At 40.2% G+C, this 22385-nt stretch overlaps 1 protein-coding gene across 2 annotated transcripts in view; it reads right to left on the reverse strand.

Moving 5' to 3' along the window:
• The window catches only part of gfra1a (gdnf family receptor alpha 1a), a 100230-nt gene that overhangs the window by 61888 nt on the left and 15957 nt on the right, over positions 1-22385 (reverse strand). The window contains exon 4 of one of the 2 annotated variants that reach the window (XM_020639219.3): positions 22112-22249. The exons of the other annotated variant lie outside the window; for it this stretch is intronic. Coding sequence (XP_020494875.2) covers positions 22112-22249 — 138 coding nt within the window. The remainder of the gene's footprint in view (positions 1-22111; positions 22250-22385) is intronic. 2 annotated transcript variants of the gene reach the window in all.

Genomic DNA, 22385 nt, shown 5'->3' on the forward strand with positions numbered 1-22385 from the left:
GCTATTTTGTGATTGGTAAGCTGATGTAATGTTGAGTTATTGGAAGTTCTGGTGACATTTTACAAGATGTCAATGGCCTAAACACCTAAACAAATGGACGGCATATTAATGTGACCACACAAATATGTCAATTGTAAGTCAAAAACATTTTGAAAACCATACTATTCCATGCTTGGAAAATAAGCTAAATTAAACTTATCATCATCCATCACATATCACACTCCATAATCAACACTTCCAAGTCAAAGTGTTTCACAGGGCTTTTAAAAATCAAGGATCTGTTTTAGGGGTAGATTTTGTATGATTATAGTGGTTGCTACTGAAAAAAAAGATCCTTACCCTGCATCTGAGCTGCAATTATCCTCTGTAACACCCCCTGACAGCCATTGTTCAACTTTCTGATTGAGCTGAATACATGTATGGAAGAGGAAAATGGAAATCTTTAAAGCTACAGGAGAACCTGGCAGAATGTTTCTTGTACCGTCTAGCGGCTGAAAATGCTGGAACCAAAGGTTTTCTCCGAGGTAACGGATCAATCATAGCTTGGTGTAAAAAGTCTACCTCAGCAAGGCCTGTAAGTAAAGTGCAATCCTTATCATTTTTGATAGTTTCCTGCAGACAAATGCGAGTCATCCCACCCAAGTGCACTCCAAGTGGACTGTAGTAAAAAAAAAAAAAAAAAAAAAAAAACAGCTTCTCAGACTCCATTATTTTCTTGGCCTTCTTCCAAGATGTGGATATTTTTCAGCGTTTAGCGAATGGAGATAAAACAAGCACGCTGCAAATGGTTGCCGTCAAATTTCCATCAAGCTGTATGATAGCTGCAGGTGTAGAACACAGCCAGTGTTTCTCTCTGGAAATTTTCCTGTTTAATTTCCCTGTCCGCCCGCCTGCCCGCCTGCACGCCTGCACGCCATCCTGAGAGGATATGTTAAATGTGCTTGGCCTGGGGATGTTTGATTTCTCTCTGCTGTGCTCCCTTCCATCTGACAGATTGGAATAATAAGGAGAGCTAATTGGAGAGGCTGCTCATATGCTGATTAGATGTGATTTTTTTTTTTTAAAGAAGCATTTGCTTCTATCGTTCTCTCTGTGGATATTCCTCTCTGTCTTCTTTTGGATTTCACACACGAGGATGCGTGCTTCGATCACAGCAGACATACTGAAGCAGAATGTGTGTATATTTGCTTGTGAGTGTACATTTATATATGTCCTGGGCATTGCCTTGACTCTCTACAGCTTTCTCCATCCAGCTGAAAACAGCATATCAGGACACATTTCCAAGTTCGACTCCTTAGCGTCACGACGCCTCTTAATCCGGGGGAAAATCAATGCCTAATAACCTATGAAAATGTACATTTGCTGTTTTACCATCGCCAGAGGCCTTGTCTGCCTCCCCTGAGGGTTTGGCTATAAATATGCCTGCATTAGCACTCAGAAAAAAAAACTCAGGAACAGGCTAAAGTTTCAGCGGATATTGAATACTCTAGGTAAGTGTAAGAGAAGGAATGCAAACAGCTCAATTTGATGCAAAATAAGTATTTTTATACTTCTTCGAATTGAGTGTCAGTGTCTTCTTTTGGTGTGTGAATTTGAGTGTGTGCATGTGTGAGAGAGACAAGAGGAAACGACAAAGTGATCACCTACGAGCAGAAGGAGCATCCATGCAAATGCAACTGTGGGTACTTTAAATATGGCTGGCATCCGACTTTGAAATAAGTCCTAATACCCGAGAAACTCAGATAACTATGCGTATCACATCACACACTCTACTATTAAGCCCTATGATACCGGTAGTCTTCACTCAAGCTGGAACAAAAACCACACAGCTACTTCAACAAGCTTTTATCTCCTCATGTGAGCTGAAGTTTTCAACCCTGTATGAGCTATTATTTTATTTTCTACTACAAATGCCTTGTCTGCAAGGAGACAACAGAAGAAGTTGAAATTGTTTTACACAAGTCTTTCACTCGAGCGTTTACTCCCATGTTGCTCTCAAATGGGGTTAACATTGACTTGTACTCAGCAAACTCAACTTTTCATGAAAATATTCCTTTTGATTGTCGCCTTCATTTCCCACTGGTACCATGGAAGTGCGACTTTGTGTGTTGTGTCAATTAAAGAAGCTCTCTGACAGTTTAGAAGCTTAATCAGAATTCCATTTTTTTTTTTTTTTTACGCTTGCCTTCACAGCCCTCTCAGTTAATAAAGTTCAATGTTTGGAACACCGCTGCACTCATCAATGTCACTTCTCCTTCCCTGACCAATCAGAATAAAGCAGGGGCGGGACTTCTTGTACCAGCTTTACCAACAGCAAAGAGGAAAAGAAGATTAATCTCACTCATGTTTTTTTTCCAGGGCTGTAGTGCTTCTGCTAAGGACACGATTCCTGTTCATTGTTTTAATGTTTTCTTGGTAAAAATGTCCTAGCATAAAAAATATATATAAGGCACACAGAGCTATCAGAAACAAACCTAAAGGTCACTACCAAGGAAAATGGAAGTCAACTTTCGTAACCTAGCAAAAATAATGCCAGTATTCGCTGCTTTTTTCTCAGTATGTGGTATGCAGTTGAGTCCAGACAGATACAAGAAAAAACCTGCTCTGCCCATTTGACATTTTCCTGGCCTTGACATAAACACTGTTATGGTACAGCATTTGTCAGATAGATGCTCTCTGGAAATCTTTGCTAATATATGTTCTCCTTGCATATGTATGTACTTATTACTTGTATATATAGATCATTCCAGCAGATTTGTTGATAGAATTTTTCACTGGTGGCAGAGCAGGGAAGGCCTAACTTAGCTGGATGTAAACAGCTTCAGATGAATGCAGGGGCTTAGCAGGCAGACTGGCTGGAAGGATGAAAGACTGCAGGGCTTAGCTGCATTCTCCATCAACATACCTACACACACACACATGCACACACACACACATGCACACATCACATACGGCACATCGTACACATCAAAAATAATTGCCACCATTCCCTTGAATGAAGCTCTCCATCTTAAAGTTCAATTCTGCTCAGTCCTGGTCTCATGAATGCATATAGACGCCTGGAGCTGATTGCTAACAGCCCTTATATTAAATTCATCAAAACTTCCTCTGCGTTCACCCAAACACAGAGACATACAAACATGGGAGACCCCAAAATGTCCAAGCTTGAATAAGGGGAGCGACACTGTAAATTACTATTCAAATGAAAACTCAATTAGTGGTTTGACAATATATCAATAAATCAATCACTATGCATTCAACAACTTTTTCCCCTATATTTGTAGACAAATAAATGATAATGGCAATCAAGCCGCAGCTGCGACAGAGTTCATTTACACAGTCGAAGCATAAACACACATAGATGAACAGGGTTTGTAGTGTATCATCCATCTTTATTCTTGGCGTCCTTCCCTCCAGAAGCATCTTCTTAATAACGTTCATAACTTGTGCCTAGCGAGAGCACTTCTGCCTGGCCTTGACAACTCCGATAGCTCTTTGGAAAATCAATGCTCAGATAGGACTGAATCAGAGCCTGAGGGTGAAGCGGGAGGGGGGGGGGGGGGGGGGGGGGCATGTGGGCTAAGTGAAGTTTTGAAAGAAAAGGTAGTGAAGAAAGAGAGGAGAGTAGGAAATCAAGATGTTGGGTGAGGAAAAGTAAAATAAGGAGAAAGGACAAAACAGTACATGTAAAGCTGAGATTTGAAAGAAGTAACTGGTCTTTTGTTGTCAAATGCCACCATTTAATTTAAATGTTTAAAAGGTAATTTATAAGTGAGAACAGTACAGGGGTGACGACATATCGTAGATTTTTCAGGGATTTATTCAAAAGAGCCTCAGTCGACTACCACTCCCAGTCGAACACGGCTTAAGACACAAGGATCATTCCATTCTAGCCAAATGGGGGTGTTCAATGTATAATTTTACAGAGATTTGTCTGTTTTCTCCAAATGAATCATGACTCATTGCCTATCTTGGTATAAATATTAACTTATGAATACTTTTAATGCAATTCTGAAAGTATGTCGTACATTTAAATCAATCGTCTGTGTGCATGAAGAATTCACCCAAAGCAACATATCCACTTGTCATTTTATTGGCTTCAAAAAATGCCAGTCATTGGCACAGTCACATGCAATTGGCTGGAACATAACAGGAGCAGGCACCTCCTTTCAACAAAGGCTCTCATTGGCTAAAATAGGCCGGGAACAGTGAATGGAAGGTCCTTAGTGGCGTTGGCCACATGACGTGTCTGTTAAAAGGTCAGGGTGAGGTCCAGCATTTTGAGCCGTCGTTTGAAAAAAAAAATTCAATCATAAAAATAAATCATTACAGAAAGTATAGCAATGGTAAATACAGCTCTGGCAAAGTTGAAGAAATCTGTTGAAGTTTATGAGTGTGCGGTTGAATCCGCACACCCATCGACGTCCCACGGGTGGACTGTCAGTGTGTGTGCCTTCTGTATTGTAAATGGGCATGTGTAATATTGTCACCATAATGCAGATTTCTTGTCTAAGTTATGCTTTACAGGGAAGAGGACATGTGCCAATTTCGGGAGAATTTCACCACATTATCAATGAATCAAATATGACTCAGGTTATATTATCTGTGGAGAATAAAATAAAGAAATACAATTATAAGCCAAGGAACGTTCTCTCTGGAGTAAATAAATATATAATCATCGTATCAAAAGGAGAGTGATAAGCCGACTCCCTCAAAAGAGTCCGACTGTATGTGATATATTCATTTTCACTTTTTCTTTTCATTTGTGTTGTTTTTCTCTGATCTCGAACACAACCAGGATAAATCTATCAGGCTTATCTATGTGGATTTCTCAAGTCCATCATACACATCAACAACACATATCAGGGATATGTATTTGAAAAAAAAAAAAAATGGTAAATTACAATGCGACTCAGTGTCGCATTGTAACTCAGTGAAACAATAGAGAAAGCATGTAGACAGTAGACCTTACATTCAAGGTCAGGGAAGATATTTAAATCACCTTGTTAAGCATGAATGGCGTTCGTTTGTGTTAAGAAATCACATCATAGTGTAGATTGTTAGCAGCACTTGCATGCAAATATTTGTTTATAGACATAAATTAAAGCGTAATGGTCTTAAATGTCTGCAGCTGGACTCTCGGACTGCATTACTACTGATGTGTTCTATTTCTTTAGCTCTAGACGCAGACTGCTTACCTGCATTGGAGTACAAAATAAAACCAAAACACTTCAAATACCAAAACCCAGTTAGCATACTCTTTACTGGCCTGTAACTGTTCCAGGCCAGAAACCCTGCACGCACTGGTGAACTGGTGAAACTAAAATGAACCATGTAGCATTGCTCTTAATTCTTAAGGATTTTGGAGCACAAGGCGCAAAACAGTCACATGTTTAGTTTTTATTTTGAGTTTGAAATCCTTGTATTAATCCATGTGTGAAATTCTGGTCTACACTCTGTTATTCTGGAGACATGCTTCACACACACATATGCCCATACACACATGCACAAACAGGACAAACATGACCTGTGGACATGCATTATTGGAGAGATGTCAGAGTGGGGATGCTTCACACTGCTACGCAGGGAGCGCACCAGAGCGGTTGGGGGTTCGGAGCCCTGCTCAAGGGAACCTCGGTAATACTCTGGAAGTACCCTGGCACCTCTCCAGCTACCAGAACAACTTCAGTATTTTTACAGACTGAGCTACTGCCGCCCCACAGTTCAGGACAAAAAGGTGAAGGGCATGTTCTGCACCTTTAGCGCATTGACACCTGGTCAAAGAAATACAGTTTAAGTGAGTGAAGAAGGTAACGAAAGAATATATGGCAGAGAATAACTGAAAGCTTTCACACATTGGCCCTCGCATAATATGCCCAAACTCTACAACAGTGATAGTAATGGTGATCTGGCACGATTTGAGAGCGTATAAAGCAGCTAAAGCAGCTAAAGCAGCTTCGTGGAAAAGCCATTATTCATATTCTTGGAAAACCCATTATAATATGAGTCACAGTGACACAAAGTCCAAGACAAATAAGTGCACCAGTTGAAATGATGTCACCCTTAGCGTAGCCTTGTATTAGAGAGGTTGCCATAGTTATTATCTGCTTCTCTGGGGCTCGATATATCTATAAGCAAACTTCCTTTATCCCTGTAAAAAATAAATTAATAAATAAATCCTCCCCTGCGAACTTAGACACTTAGGCCTATTTCAAACTTGTTTTAAAGTACCACATAATTCTGCTCCACCTCGCACACAAAATGTGTATGCTACTGAAATCTTGAGCTTAGCGGCGTTACCACAGCAACAACATCCTAGATGCCCCCCCCCCCCTCTCTCTTCCCTTAAATCAGAGTCACCCACATGGAAATGTCTGTGAAGTATTCTTCCAGACAGGAGAGAACAAATAGTGCAAAACAAACAGTGCATTACACTGTCTCCTTACCTGTGAGCAGCAGATATAATGTACACAAATGATTTCTGCCACTGCGCCTGTGGGGAGATCCACAGCAATTCCAGCTAAAATTTACTTTTTCCAGTGGGGGGTTGTGCAAGTGTTGGTGTATGTGTGTGCATCTATGTGTCTTTAAATCTATGTTTGTGTGTTTTACGTGTTTTAATCTAACTTTTAGATGGCTATTATTCTCCTTGATTCACACTGCTTTCTCGACGCAGATGTAAATGTGCAGCGCTCCGTCCAACTATCGGACAACTGATTAGATCTAGTGTCAGGACCTAAACAGATTACTGTGGCAGGAGGCAAGAAACAAAGCAATAACACACTCCCTCAATCTGTGTTGATTTTTTTAACTTCATTTCACAAACAGACTCCTCTCACTTTCAATATCTGTAGCAGCAACGCAACTCAGCTGAAAGCAAGAAGAGCTTTCAATAAAAGACTCATTCTGCAACGCTACCGCAGACTGACTGACGTATGTAGTGTGTGCAGGGAAAATTCAACAGCAGTCCGTTGAGATGTTATTCAATGAAAGCAATGAAAGACACGTAACAATAAGTACACAAAGGGACCAACAACTGCCAAACAAAGAAACAGTAAAACAGTAAAACAAAATAATGTAAAAGTAGATAAGGTTGCTTATTGCCATGTTGTGGATACAGAAGCTTCAGTGTTCAGCCAGCTCTGCAACAGTCTTGAAACGTTTCTGCGTTCTAACCTCTCTCCATTTTTCAAAAGCATCTCCAATGTTTACGTCATGCAGCTTATTAGAAAAATGAGGAGGCTTTTTAGGTCGGGTAAGAATCAGTTATATCTGTAGGAGTTCACTTGCTCACTTCTATCGCTGCAACATCTGTTGGTTCGATGTTCGCCTGGCAAAATGGCTGTGTGGGGGTGTCTTAAAACCACCCTCTCTGGTCAATCAATAACAGACCATTCCAGACCAGAATCAAAACTTAGAAGGAGGACTTATTGACTGCTGCGTTGTTGTCAGAGAAGCCAGTACTAACATGTTTTCTAAATGTCTGATGATATACTAAGGTCATTTAATGATTTAATTCAGTAGACATCTTATTGGACCTTTAACATCTGCAGGTTCTGAGGAATCTAAATTACATGAAGGCATTTGACTTGCAGACAGAGGAAACGGGGAAAACATGTCATTCTTCTATCTACGTATGTATAGATTATTCAAAAGTTCTCTCTCTCTCGGCTAGTGCTCTACTGCCTTCATTGAGCTGTTGCCACATCAGGAGTTATGGCCACCTGTTTTCTGCCAAGTCCTCCTTTCTTTCCACTACGCAGGTATGATAATAAGCACTGACTCTGTGTGTGTCAGCCACATTACTTTCCCTAATAATTCCTATACATTCATACATGTTCTCACAGGAGTCACCACATAGTGAAATGGTTATTCTTATCTAGTGTTTAGGGTAAACTATTTAGGCTGTTATGAAGTAAACTACATACAAAAACAATCCACACATTTTAAATAAATGACCAAAAACAAGACAGAAAAGAGATCTAAATTATTATAAAACCCTGCTAGTCAACACTCAAATTAAAAAAGTCTGAGTCTGTTGGCAAGATAGGTGGAATAAAAACAGAGAAAGATGGCTCTGTTCTGAACACAAATTGGGGGACATTAACTTTTGTCTTGTTTTGGAAACAACATTCTTCCTCATAATCTCACCATCTCCCTTACATCCCTCACATCAGCCAACTTTACATTCTATCCCAGTAACATGCAGCTGCCACTTTTTATTGGATATCACTTTCCAGTAACAACAAAAGGCATTATACTGTATGTCTATGGTAAATGTAGGACAGGTCTTTTTCATTTTTTTTAAGAGCTGTTAAATTCTGTAAATCAGCAGTGCAGTGTCTTACTAACACAGACCAATGTCCTTATCAACAGCTGGTTTATGGAAAGACGATAAATGTCTTCATAGAAAAGAAAAAAAAACATATACAGTCAAAGGTCTTATTCCCATATTGCACAGACTTGGCCAGGACACACAAATTAATTGCTCTTGTGAGACTTCACGCTGGCTTTGTGCAGTTAAGTGCAGCTCTGTCTGTGTGCGACTGGAGCTGCTATGTGATCTAGTGTGTAGACAATCAGATTAGCTGCAGTCAGAGACATGCCAGGCCAGGCCTGAACGGGTAACATCTGTTCTCCATGTCCAGATTTATGGCTTAGAAATCAGAAATCAAGCTTTCCTTTACTAGCAGCTAAAGACGAACACGGGAGAGTTTCAGGGTCTATTTCCCGCAGTGGAACAGAGTCGAGTCTGGAGTTAACTGAATGAACAGGTTTCTGGTTGAGTCACATTTCCAGTCAAATATTTAATAACAACTTTATTACTCCATTGACTTTAACATGTATTGTGCAATATGATGCTTCAAAAAATGCGAAAATGTTTGTCCTCTTTTCCCAGAATTGCACAACCTGGATCTAACCAGGCTGAGCCGGAAGCTATTTGACAACTAAAAGTTCATATTCAAAACGCTTCTGGAGCTAAATATTAGGAAATAGTTTCAGGCCGTCCTCCAACTGATTCAATTCCTTTTGTAAATACTCTCTAGGCCAGGAAGCACAGCTAGAGCAAGCCTAGCATAACTGGCAGCCTGAGCACATAATCCCAACTACAACATGGCACAAAGCAGAGAGGAGGGGGAGGGGATAGAGGAGGAAAGAGTAATAAATGTGAAAAGTGGAAGGAGAGAGAGAAAAATAGTGCCGATAATTTGGAGGTGACAAGAAGTACAAAAAACAGACAAGTGAGCTCGTTGTCACTTTCTGAGAACATGGCTCCATGGTGATTTAAGGTGTGCTGCCTATTTGCACGTTTTTTCCTTTAAGATCTTTTACATGCAGCATTTTAACCTCACAGATCTCACACGGACAAAAAGAGCTGAAATCCATGAACGCTGCATTGCGAATGTGTCATGCAATTGAAGATTCTGCATAAAATAAAACATTCCCTGTTTTGCACTCTTGGATGAAAAGAGAAGAAAAAAAAATCTCTGATAGCAAAGCTCAAGTCCACCTTTTGTTCTGAACATTTTAGAATGGACAGATATTCAAATCAAGCCTCAGGTGCAGAGTCTGGCCCTATTTGTAAGCTTTGTAATGAAATAAATGAACTCAGAATGAATTAATAGTAGCTGACATGGCTGCAGATATTTGGTGAATTGAATAGTATTTTGAATTCAAGAAGCGTGTCATGCATTGTTGATTCAAACTAGAATCACTGCCACGAGGTTGTGTGCCTTCTTCAACAATCCTGTTGCAGTTTACATCCATCAGTGTTTTCCCACAAAATGACAGCGTCACTAACGGCATGAGTAGGCCTAAATTAAACATGAGCGTTCTCACCACAATCATTTAGAGGAAGATAATAATACCAGAGAATCTCTCTCTCTCTCTCTCTGTTTCTCTCTTCAGACCATGTGAGAGCCAGGAGATCCTTCAAACTCAACAAGGATAAAGAAGTATTTCAGGAGCAAAGCGAGGGAAGAGTGTCCGTTACTCTATAGAGGCTGGAGTCATTCAGATTTTTAAAAAAATTAAACGTACAATATGTAGAATTTTATTAAAATATTTACACTAAAATATGTGAATTAGCTCACATATTACCCTACACACCCAGTCCTGAATATGTTAAATGGTAAATAGACTTGTATAGCTCTTTTCTAGTCTTCTGACCACTCAAAGCGCTTTTACACCGCATGTCACACCTACTGATTCACACCCATTCACACACTGATGGCAGAGGCTGCTATGTAAAGTGACCATCAGAAGTCACTAATCCCATTCGTAAACACTCATACGCCGCTGACGGAGCAGCGGGAGCAATTCGGAGTTTAGTGTCTTGCCCAAGGCACATTGGACACATTGGACATGTTGCTGCAAGAGCTGAGGATCGAACTCTAGAGAGAGAGACGACCAACTCTACCAACTGAGCCACAGCCATCCAATATGAACTAAGACCCTAAAATATCAGAATGAATTGCCTCTCATTCACCTTATTTTTAAAATGAGGCCGCAGACGACTAAGACTTAAGTCCCTAATGTTGAGTTATTAAACTACTTAATACAATAATGTAAGGGCTCTGAAGCAAAGGGTCACATACCCGACATCTCTGCTGTAAGTTTCAGATGCACTTGTTCTCACCACTTAAAGTTTCTGCGTCTCTGCACATTTCAACTTCATCTGAAAAGAGGCTTGAAAGTTCTCAAATTAAAGAGTTCTGCTCCCATGTGAAAGTGAAGCCAAATTGCAAAAATGACCCCAGACTCCATTGGGATCAAATTTGCTCTCCTCCAACAAAATGAACTGGTGCGTTAATACAGTCTCTCACATTCATCGAGTCACTTCAGGAACAACTTTCCTCCTTTTTATCTGCATAACCCCTCCTTTTACCCTGAGGACGATTGTACGATTGTGCACACAGTGTCCTCTTCTGAGACATGTCCAACTTCAGCTTTATACGTAAATGGAAATGTTAGATACAAATGTTGCACCACAGAGGGTCTTCACTGTGTAATACATCACGAGGTGTGCACAGGGGTCGTCTAATTCTGTCTCAAAAGTGCATCAGCCAAACAGCTGCAGATAGAAATTAACTTATCATATCCCTGCCTTGTTATTCCGGAGTGTAAATCTCTTTCCCTACAAAAACAAGTCAAACATCTTAAGATGGAGTGCGCTTGAGTGTACGAATACATTACTTTGAGTTCCCACTTGTAAATGAAATTGGTTTCCTCGCTATTCGTAAGCGCATTTGCAATGAGTACATTTCAACCTTCACTTCCCCAAGTTAAGATGCAGGAGCACCAGCGCTTTGCATGTAAATCTCTCAAGTTTAAGCACACAGCCTACGCTCGCTGGCTCGCTCTGTCTCTTTCTTTTTCTGTAACACATACACACACACACACACACACACACACACACACACACACACACACACACACACACACACACACACACACACACACACACACACACACACACACACACACACACACACAGGCTCTCTCATGCCCCCACACTCATAAAGCTGCACAGCAAATCCAACTCTGACTTTAAACTCTCTAAAACTCCATAACTTGTATTCCCTGTGAAATTCCCTGTAGGGCCAGTTCCAAAATGAGTGACATTGGCAGGAATGCAAATTGAAGCGCAAACACACACTCATTAACACACCTGTGAGGCTAAGTCTCTGGCAAGTTCACACAGACGCCTACACACACTTATGAATATTCTCCTGTCATATAAACTTGCAAAAGGTTATCTTTTTTTCCCTCCTCAGATTAAACATCCGGTCTGTCTTGCAAAATCAGGAAGAAACATAAGGCTAGCTGCTTAGCGTTTACCCTCACAGATTCAAATTTCAGTCATTAAATAACTGAAATATATAACCCAAATAATATAATTAAAAATAGAATTGCATTGGCTGGCTTGCCAGAGGTCAGTGGAGTTAAAAAAAAACACCTTTAACTCTCATACTGATAGTTAAAATGCATTGTCATTTTGTTCAGTATATCTCATTGATTAATACAAATAGTTAACTAACCAATTAAAAAACATAAAATAATGGACAAATCCTTCCCCACACTTTCCTCTGGTTAATGAAGGAAATGAAGCCTCACCTTTGCATTAAAGCTATATTTTACAAACTTGTCATTTCAGTATATTTGGATGACAATCGAGTCCACAGGTCAGCCAAGACTAGAGATTTGAGTTACAGGACCACATATGTGGGCTTAGTGTATAGAGAAATAAATCATGTCCTGTAATGGCGTTCACATGTCAACACACAGCAAAGTTCTAAACCCAGCCAGAAAATGACTCCAAACACTAGATGCATCATATTTCTCGATTTATACAGAAAAGGTGACCACACTGTGGGTTTAAAGGTTCAATATTTACAACATTATTCCCTCCAGCTTCCCCACTCACAAAACTCAATCAGCACAACAGCAATTTGACACAAGAGTCACACTGCTGTCTTGTTTTCCTTGTTACACTTGATTAGCAAATTTCCATGGTTAAAATGTTCTCGTGGGACTCTCAAAAGCGTGCGGAAACTTGTGGTGTGGATTGCAGATGTTTACACTTCCCTTGGTTTTCATACTTTCATAGAGTCTCTTATTTTAAAGCAGGGTCTTGAAATCTCCCGACAACTCAGACGTTAAAGGCAAAAACATTTAAGAGTCAAGTTTTGACCAAGTAAATAGACCTTTTCTAGTCATTACGTATTTAACTACAAGGTTAGTATGTAATGTATTCAAATAATTCTGCCTACCTTGACAAAGTCCCTATTCCAGTTCAATTCGAAAACTGATTAGGACCAATTACAGTGTAGAACTGTCTAAAGCTGAAGTGACCCAAAGGTTGGGTTAAATCTGGAAGAGGCACAGTAAGAAAAGTTTACATTTAATGGTCTCCCTGTGGAGGCAAGGTTTTTGTATTCCAGGTGAAACTGAAGAAAACGTCCAGTGTATGCTTCACTGCTTAAAAATATGAAGATGTAAGGCTTCACGTAATAAAGGTTATGAACAAAAGCAGAGTTTAGCGTTGTTCCATAGCCGTTGCTGTATATTTGGTGTCTTCCTTTAGGATTTTAAACACTCCAGATCAGCTCTGCTTCCTACAACCCCAAAATGCTGCCACTGTTCGAGTAATTTAGCTTGTCCTCAGGAGCGTAATGTGCCGAGTCAAAACAGCACGTCACTCTGCCCGCTGGGGTCTGAGCCACCACTGGCTTTCCACTATCACTGCATACTGGGAGCAGTCGGAAGGAAATGCCGCTGCTCATTTTTGAGTCAACAGAACGGAGCAAAGGTGGCACTCAAATGGGAGTGCATGAATGTGTGTGTGTGTATGTGTGTCAACATTTGGTGATTTTAATGGATATGCTCCACAGGCACGACAGCGAAGTATTGTGAATCACACATCAGGACACCTGGCACTCTGCAGCACGCACAACATGGCCGGCTCCATGCTTACCGACACTGCCACCTGCACACACAAACACAAACTGAGGTACACATTAGCGCGGCTGGCCATGCAATTGCACATTACGTCCCTTTCACCTCTCCCTCCCTCTGGTCAGACGATGATAAGTCGCCTGCTCTCAGTCAATGTTAAGCTGTGAATAATGGATGAAGTACAAGTTGTGAGCGACCGCAGCAGAGAACTCACATGATGGATGCGGACACAAAGAGAGACATGGCAGGGGCAGCATGGCATCCCTCTCTGCCTCTTATACTGCCGCTTCCTGGACTCTCCATCTCTATGATAACCAATCTGCAGGATAATGTTTGTCTTTTTAAATCCAAAATAACACAATTCAAACTGCCGAAAAACAAATTTCACCAAGCTAGTTGTCCTGTTTGGCTGACTCAAGTGTTATTTAAACCCTGAGTGGACAAGCTTCACTGTTTGCTGCCTTATTTTGACCTGAAAAACACTCACACCAGGTTCGTTTCCATCGATGAATAATAGCACCGCCAACACACGCACACAGCTACACACTGCTCTCCATCCCCTCAAGGTGGCACGATCATGCCAGCTCCTATTCTCATAATGCTCGTTCTGTGTGTTATTTCGAGCTCTCCCGGAATGCACTCTCTGTCGTTCTCTTTTTTTTTTTTTTTCTCTCTCCAGAGGGCATGTGTACAGAGAACACGTGTGGTCGCTGGTGGAGACATGATCTGAGTGCGGTGAACGGTCAGTGTGGTATTTTGCGAGGTGTCTGTGGCTCAGTGCCAGTAACCTGTAGGGGTAGCAGCGGGTATTTCACCCCCGCCCGGTAAGTCGGCGGCAGCAGCTCTCTCAGGGGCTCATGCCACGCTCAGTGACCTGTGCTGCTCTGCTGGAGGAAATAACGTAGAAATAGGTGAGGGAGGGGAGGAAATAAACTGGTTTTGAAAAGCTAAAAATAATGATGCGATCTTATTGAGTATGTTCTTGTTTTTGACAATCAGCCCTCATGTTTGTACTTTGGAATTTTCTAGAACTCAATGATTATTTTTCTGAAACTGTATTAGACATACGTTATCTTACAGTAACTCTAGTGTGTGTCTAGTTAGTGTCTAATCATTCAATATTCTGTTCATTTATTTTAAGTTAAATAATCTTTCAAGTGAACTAAAATTGCTTTTTTGCCTTGTCAAAAACATGCACAAGCTACATTAAAAGTTACATATTATGCAAAAAAGACTTTACAATGTTTTTCTAACACTAATATGCATGCGTCCCTAGTCAGTCTATAAACCCCCTAATGATGAAAAAAGTCCATCCTCTCGTTCTCCTGCCTGATTCACTTTTCAGAAAATGTGTCCTCAAACAGGTCGTTTAGAGATCTTCTCTTTGTGACATCACAAAGGGCAGTAGCCCCTCCCCTAGGTGGCTGACACTCCCACAGCTAGCTCAGCTTTGTTCAGCCCTCTGAGTCTGCCTTCTCAGTGTGAACAATGTGGCATGGTGCAAAAAAGCACAATCCACCCAAGCCCTTCTTGAGGGGCGTGGTCAAATAGCTCATTTTCATTTAAAGCTACAGACACAGAAACAGCCTGTTCTGAGCAGGGCTGAAATAGAGAAGTTTATAGGCATGATCAAATACAGGACCTGAATGGATTTTTTTTTAGAAAGAAACTTCACAGACCTTTTTTGGGGACCTCTGATTTTTTTTTTAAACTGGTTGAAAAGGAGACTATAATGTGACCTTTAAAAGCAATATTTGTCAAAAGCCTGTTGCACTTTTGAAAGCTCAAAGTGGTATTTTTTTAAACCTGTGATTTGTAATATATATCATATTGAATTATGTTTTTGTGATTTAAATAATTTGGATTTTCTGAGCATATGTACATACTGGCTCAAAACTTTTTTTCTTATCCGTAATGTGTATTTACTGTTAAAATGTGTTGTACTTTCTGACATGAAAGAACTTGAAGCAGAGAGAAAGATAGATCCTAGTTAATTAGAATCAATACTACAGTATGACATTTTTTCTACAGCGGGTCACATAAATGTGCGAGAATTTGAGTGACATTTCTCAACATGTAAAATGATAGATGTAGATTTAATTCAATTTCAAGAGTTCATAACAGGGATAATATTTGTCTTTTTAAATCCAAAAATAACACAAACTGCTGAAAAACTAATTTCACCTAGCTAGATGTCCTGTCTGGCTGACTCAAGTGTTATTTAAACCCTGAGTGGACAAGCTTCACTGTTTGCTGCCTAATTTTGACCTGAAAAACATTCACACCAGGTTCGTTTCCATTGATGAATAATAGCAACCTTCATAGCAAGAGTTCATAACAGGGAATTACTTGTAATCTACAAACTTGTGAAGAAAGTGTCGCCATTTCTTTTAATTAAATGTGTAAGCCTCACACATTTTCATTCCCACATCTCTCACTTCTTTCCATCTTCCCTCACTGTATTCAACATTTATTTCATTGTATGCAGATTGGTTTTATTTGTATTATTATGGGGTGCAATACGTTTCCTTTAAAAATGCTAATTTCAAACACTTAACAGCGTTACGAAGCCAAACGATAAATTACCCTTAGAGCTCTGTTTCTAATGAATCATCAGTATTTCATATTAAGCATGTGAGGATTCCGCAAAGTTTCTAGGAATTAAATAAGAGGATAAACGCTCTGGGCGTGGCCCATCATAATCTTCTCTTTCTAGAAAATGCTGATTTAAAATAAGCTCTCTCTTTCAGACAGTCATGACTCATTTGGTTCGGGAGGAGATTTTCAGCTTCCTCATTTAAAGATAATGCTTCATCCAAGAGACAGCGAGCCGCTGGCCAAATCTCCGGAGCTGATGAGACTACAAGATGATGAGAGTTTTTTTCTGGGTGGTGAGGGAGTGACGGGGAATATCACAGGTTTGATTCTCCCTGTGGAAATCACTGTCAGTGGGGTGCTTAAACTATTCTGTGGTTTCTATAAACCTAGTTTAAATCATATCTGAAAATGATGGACATGGAGCACTGGTGGCGCAGTGGTTAGTGCACACGCTCTATGTATGGAGGCTTTTAGCGCTCCAAGCGAGCAGCCCAGGTTCAAATCCCACCTCTAGCTCCTTTCCCGCATGTCATTCCCTACTCTCTCTCTCTGATTTCCAACTTTATCCACTGTCCTATCTCTCCATTAAAGGCACAAAAAGCCCAAAAAGAAATCTTAAAAAAAAAAAAAAAAAAAGATTGACATGTGACACTGCTTTATTTGGAATTAAAAAATATTATTTTGCAGGGTGAAGCTCTGCATTTTCTGTGTTTTGAGGTGATGCCTGTTTACTCATTATTCAATGTTGTTGTAAATAAATCTAAGAACCATAAATGCTCCACTTAAAAGTTTGGATTTTATTCACTGTGAAGTTTATACTGTTTGTCAGGAAGGGAGCAGCACTTTCTCTCTTTGTTCAGTAAAATGGAGGGGAAAGAAAAAAAAAACTATAATATGAATTATTCAAGAATGAGGTGTAATTTAATCCATGATTTATTTCATAGGTGTTTCATGAGTAACTTCGAACAAGAGATACTCACAGAGGACTTGAAAACAAATTCCCATCCATTGATATATTATTTTTAATCAAATCCTCACTGTGGTGCGTCACACATAAGGTACTGTCAGACCGGGATTTGAAATCTCTATAAATGACAATTTTAGATAAACAGTGTTTACAGTCAAACCCCGGGCGGCATCCACATTCCTGTCAGAAAACAGAGAGACGGAAGCTTTTTAATTAATCTGAACGCCAGCACCCTTCAGGACACACAATCAAATACTCACTCACTCTGTTCTAAAAACACACACACACACACACACACACACACACACACACACACACACACACACACACACACACAGAAATGCAGAGAATGCAAAGTTTGGTTCTCACTCTACCTCCTGTCGAGCCAAACCGTTCCTGCTCCAAAAGTCTCACCTACTGTAGATAGATTGTCAATCTTAAAGTCTCAGAAGGCGGTTGGGGTTGTTACGCTTCTATGCCCATCAAAGAGAAGTTCAGAGGTGTACTACATAATGCAGGACTTGATGTTTACATGCTCATAACCACCAGCTGCCCTTATCTAGCACCGCTGAGTTGGTGAAAACTAGAAAATTATCAGCAGTTTTGAAAGCTTGTCATCTTGTCAGTGCTGCAACGCAGACTACAGATGCCATCACATACCATGGGGTTACTTGTAACAATTTACATATCCAGCCTTTGTCTTAGGATAGGGTAATAAGGTCATCTATAAATGCTGTACGTTGTTTGTATTAATATGGTTGAATACTGGTATGGCAATATTTTTCCTACATTTCATCATTTTTCCTGCTGTTTTGTTTGAAGATGATTGCTATTGATGTGTTTCTTCTTGGGGCATTTTGAATGTTTGACTGTACCTGCCATCAGAAGAAGACCTCTGGTCAAAACGTTGTGTTTTAATAAAAACTTTTTGTAGAGTTCCAGCAAGTGTGCTTTGTTTTCCTCATCAGATTTTACGTGAGTGTTGTTGAAGCTTCTAACCAAAAGGAATTTTCTGTCACTATGTGGTACACGATAACATTTTTTAAATCTTGAATCAGAACATGTTTCTAGTCTTCCTGTAAATGTGTTCTAGATATTGTATCCATGTAAACTGAGAGTTATTAAGAGACAGATTAAAATTCAGACTGTGTCAGCACAGAAACAGCCTTAATTAAGGCAACACCTCCAGGACTGTGTTGTGTGTAAAATATTACAACTTTTACTCTTCCTGCAGCTCCGTGTTGGCAATTATTTTGTATTTTGACAGTATAACTGGAGCAGAAATCAAATGACTGCAGCTTTGAAAAGAAACCTTGATAAATATGTAAGGGGACTTTTCAACATATGCTGAGCACTAGTTTTAGATCATCCACAAACAAAATGATTCCTGGTTGCAGACAAACTTACTTTAAGTGAATTGAGACATGATTAACCTTGAAGCTCAAGCAGCTCTCAGAGCAGAGCCGTGAACAGCAAACATGTGTCCTTATTTTTGTTTTGTTGCTCAGATGGGATCAAATCATGTTAAACACAACCTTTAAAATAAAGATCTGTCTTGTACTTCTTTGGCGGTGACGCAGTCTTTACTTATCCAGGTACTGTATATCCACCATATTGACTCATGGATGCAACATTTAAATAATGAGTAAAAAGTCATGAATGTCATGACAACATACGCACACTTACAGCTTTTAGTCCGTTTGAAAACCAGATCAAACAAAACACTCTCACAAAGGATTATTTCCAAGGTTGTCAGACAAAGCAGAAATTAGTTAAGAGCAAGAAAGAGTTAAAGGAAAATTTAGTTGCACGTAATACCAAAACATCTGTACTGTTCAAAATGGTTCAGTAGAAGAATTTCTCGACGGTCTGTACTTTTTGTAGGTCAGATGTGGTGTCGGTTCAAGTGACTGATCCAGACAAATAGTATAACACTTTTAATATGTATCACTACTAGGTGGCAGGATGAGCAAGCTAGCCAATTTGGGTAAACACGCCCAGTCATCATTTAATTACAGCCACGAGAGAGAAGCATTGCCTACGCCTCAAAACGTTCACTAAACAAAATCAATGACAGCGTGTCATCTTGCGTAAGAACACCAACAGAGACCAACAGTCTCCTGTGAGACTTCTTTACCTACAGAGCTAATGCTGGTGGAGAACCCACTGGTTTATTGAACCTGTATGCTAAAAGTTTTAAAAAGGTACAAGCAAACAAACGCTTCAAACTTTAGCAAGAACCTCAGTGACACTCAGACCTCTCCATCAGGTACAAAACATGACAGATTAGCATGTACGCTAGCTGGCTAGCCCGCTGGTAGGATGACGATGAGCTACTATATTAAGTAATATGTGATATGTAACGTAGCTTATCAGCAGTGTGTCAGTATCCAGGCTATATGCTGCTACTGTTAGTTGTATTCTGTATGTATTCAGTCTGTCTTCATAAAGAGATTACGTTGTATTTAACATCAAGAAGTGTGGTTCTTCTAGTCATTTTTATTATGAAAATTATTCACCAAAAAACATTAACACTGCTTGGTAGATTTTGCGCTTTTTTTGTTTTTTGAATTCATTTCTGAAATTTCCAGTGGCATGATTATTGCCTATTTGAAAACAAGTTTTAAAACAGGTGGATGGAAATGCTCTTTGTGTAACCAATGAGAGAAAAAAAGGTAGTGGACAGTGTTGGTCTCCCCTCAGGTTTTAGTCAGAACACACTATTCAGCATGATTCAACCTCTAAACCTTATTGATGTAATCCCCCCTTCAGCAAGACTCACAGCGGGAGATGTGTGTGTGTGTGTGTGTGTGTGTGTGTGTGTGTGTGTGTGTGTGTGTGTGTGTGTGTGTGTGTGTGTGTGTGTGTGTGTGTGTGTCTTTCCATGTTTGTTTCTTGGTTGAGTTGTGCTTTCAAAAAGATGCACACCAATATACCTGATGGGCTGTGTCTGTGTGTGTGCTCATGCATTTGTTTGTGAGTAATACTCAAAGCCTTTGCAGTCCAGCAAAAGTATTAGTATGCTGCTTGCCTTTGTTTGTTTGCATGTACACTCCAGGTATAAGTGTACACCTACAGTGGAATAATGCAGTGATTTAAAAAAAACAATTACAGAATTCATAAAAGTAGACTTAATTTTTCTGTAGCTATGATGAAAAAAATGAATATTTCCCACGCAGCATCACAGCCTGCAATAAGCTGTATTAGGCCATAAAACTAATGTAGCAGTCACAGACATGGACTGCCCTCTAAAATGGAAATTCATAAGCTAAAATGACACAGTGGGAAAATCAAAAATGACATATCCTCTCCTACTTCTACCCCCTCACTTCTCAGTGTCTCTTGCCGCAGCCCCCCTTTCTTCTCCGGGGTTTTTCAACAGAGAGCACATCTGTGGTAGAAACTCCTCTGAAGGACATGCTAACCCTCCCTGACATAGCTGACTAAGCAGACAGATGGACAATCAGGCCGATGGACAACTCTCTCACATGAACCCAAGGGAACCAAAATCTATTTTTCTGTCTCAAAGTGGCTAAATCTGACACCAAAAAAGCTAAAGTGATCAAATTCATCAAGGTTAACAGGGATTCCAAGTTTCATGTCTCCACAAATCTTTGGAATAGATGTTTTTAAGTTCCAAGCAAAAATGTCTGTCCATCAAATGTTGGTATTACCTGTAAAACAGCAAATCTACTGATGCCTGTCTAGTTCGGATGTGTCCCAGCTTGACTTAACTAAATGCAGGCAGAACAACCCAGACACATTGTATTCTGGGTAGAAACAGAAGATATTCGATAACCAGCGGTAGTTCATGTTTGAGAAGTCCACCATTAACGAATCAAGAGATCAAAGAATGCAGACCACAAGTGGACACAGCCTCTTGGTTTAAAACATGAAGCATACGTGTCAACTCCACTGGTTAGAAAAACTTGTCTGATTGTAAAGCTGTAGATGAGAAACTGGCCGTACTTCTCAATGGATTTTATTGCCTCATTAAAGGAAGAATGTGTGAACTTTTTCACTTAAGGGTAGCTGAAATCAAGTATATTCTCTGTAAATGTCTCTCAGTTGTGACTGTCTGCAATGAATGAGAAGTGTGAGTTCAGCTGGATGTGTTGTTGTTGGAGCCGTGTTTACATCATGTTTACATGGACGGGCTGTCTTAGCTGTTTTAATCAAGGTCTAGAAAAAAGAAGAATAACATAATCACCGCTTATTTAAGTTTTTTTATATCACGCCCACTTTGTTTTTAATATACTTGCAATGTGAAACTACGAGCTAACAAAACAAGCCACAACAATGCAGGACACAGGCAACTGCAGCTCGAGCCGAGGACATTTTTTTCCAACGCTCGCTCTTAACGCCATTGCGCGATTGGTGTGCGCCCCATGTGTAGAGGCTGTGGTCCTCCAAGCGGGCGGCCCGGGTTCGAATCCGACCTGTGGCTCCTTTCCCGCATGTCATTCCCCAACTCTAGCTCCCTGATTTCTGACTCTATCCACTGTCCTATCTCCCGAATAAAGACATAAAAAGCCCAAAAATGTAGCTTTAAAAAGTCGCACATTCTTCCTTTAAACATTTTCACAATGAGTATTAGTCTTTAGCCTTCTTCAGTAAATCTTAAAGTTCATTTAGAGTGAAACTGATGAAAGGGCATGGTATGCCCTAGGGATCCGCTACCCAAGTTGATAAGTCACAATACAAGCAGCTCGCCATTCACAGCACCAATTGAATGTCCAATCTGAGAATGGTAGAAATTGAAACTACAGCCTTCAAAATTGTAGTCCATAAACTGATTGGTGTCGTATCATGGTGGTATGTCTACTTCTTTTATACAAGCAGTGGCAAAGAGCACAACACACTCTGAACTTGAATTCAACTACTTCGACATATTTTGTAAACCAGTTTGAATGCCTAAATAAATTAACCATAAGAAAGAGTGTCTAAAATGCCTTTCAAACCAGGGGACTAGACTTTTTGTTTGTTTTGAAGTCTGTCCATACCAAGTGAAGACATTACATCTCTGATTACCTCAAGACATCAATCGAGCATTATCAAACACACAAGAGCACAACTCTGTTTCATTACCCAGTATGGCCCAATTGGGATGAGCTCTCCTGTTTCTACTGGGATCCTGAAGTTCCGTGGAGGAGGGGCTCCCTTTGCCCTGGGCGCCCCCCCTGCCTGGAGCCGAAGTGGCCGAGCTGCTCCAAGGTTCCCCGCCCTCTGCAAGAGATGCGCTTCATTCAGGACCACCAACCAAAACAACCATCAAGGGGTCATCAGGGTTCACAAAGGTCACAGGGAGGTCAAGACTCCAAATGATATAAAAAGGGGATACTCACAGGTCAAAAGGGGGGAA

This window comes from Labrus bergylta, chromosome 10, assembly GCF_963930695.1.
Source record: "Labrus bergylta chromosome 10, fLabBer1.1, whole genome shotgun sequence".
Classification (NCBI taxonomy): domain Eukaryota; kingdom Metazoa; phylum Chordata; class Actinopteri; order Labriformes; family Labridae; genus Labrus; species Labrus bergylta.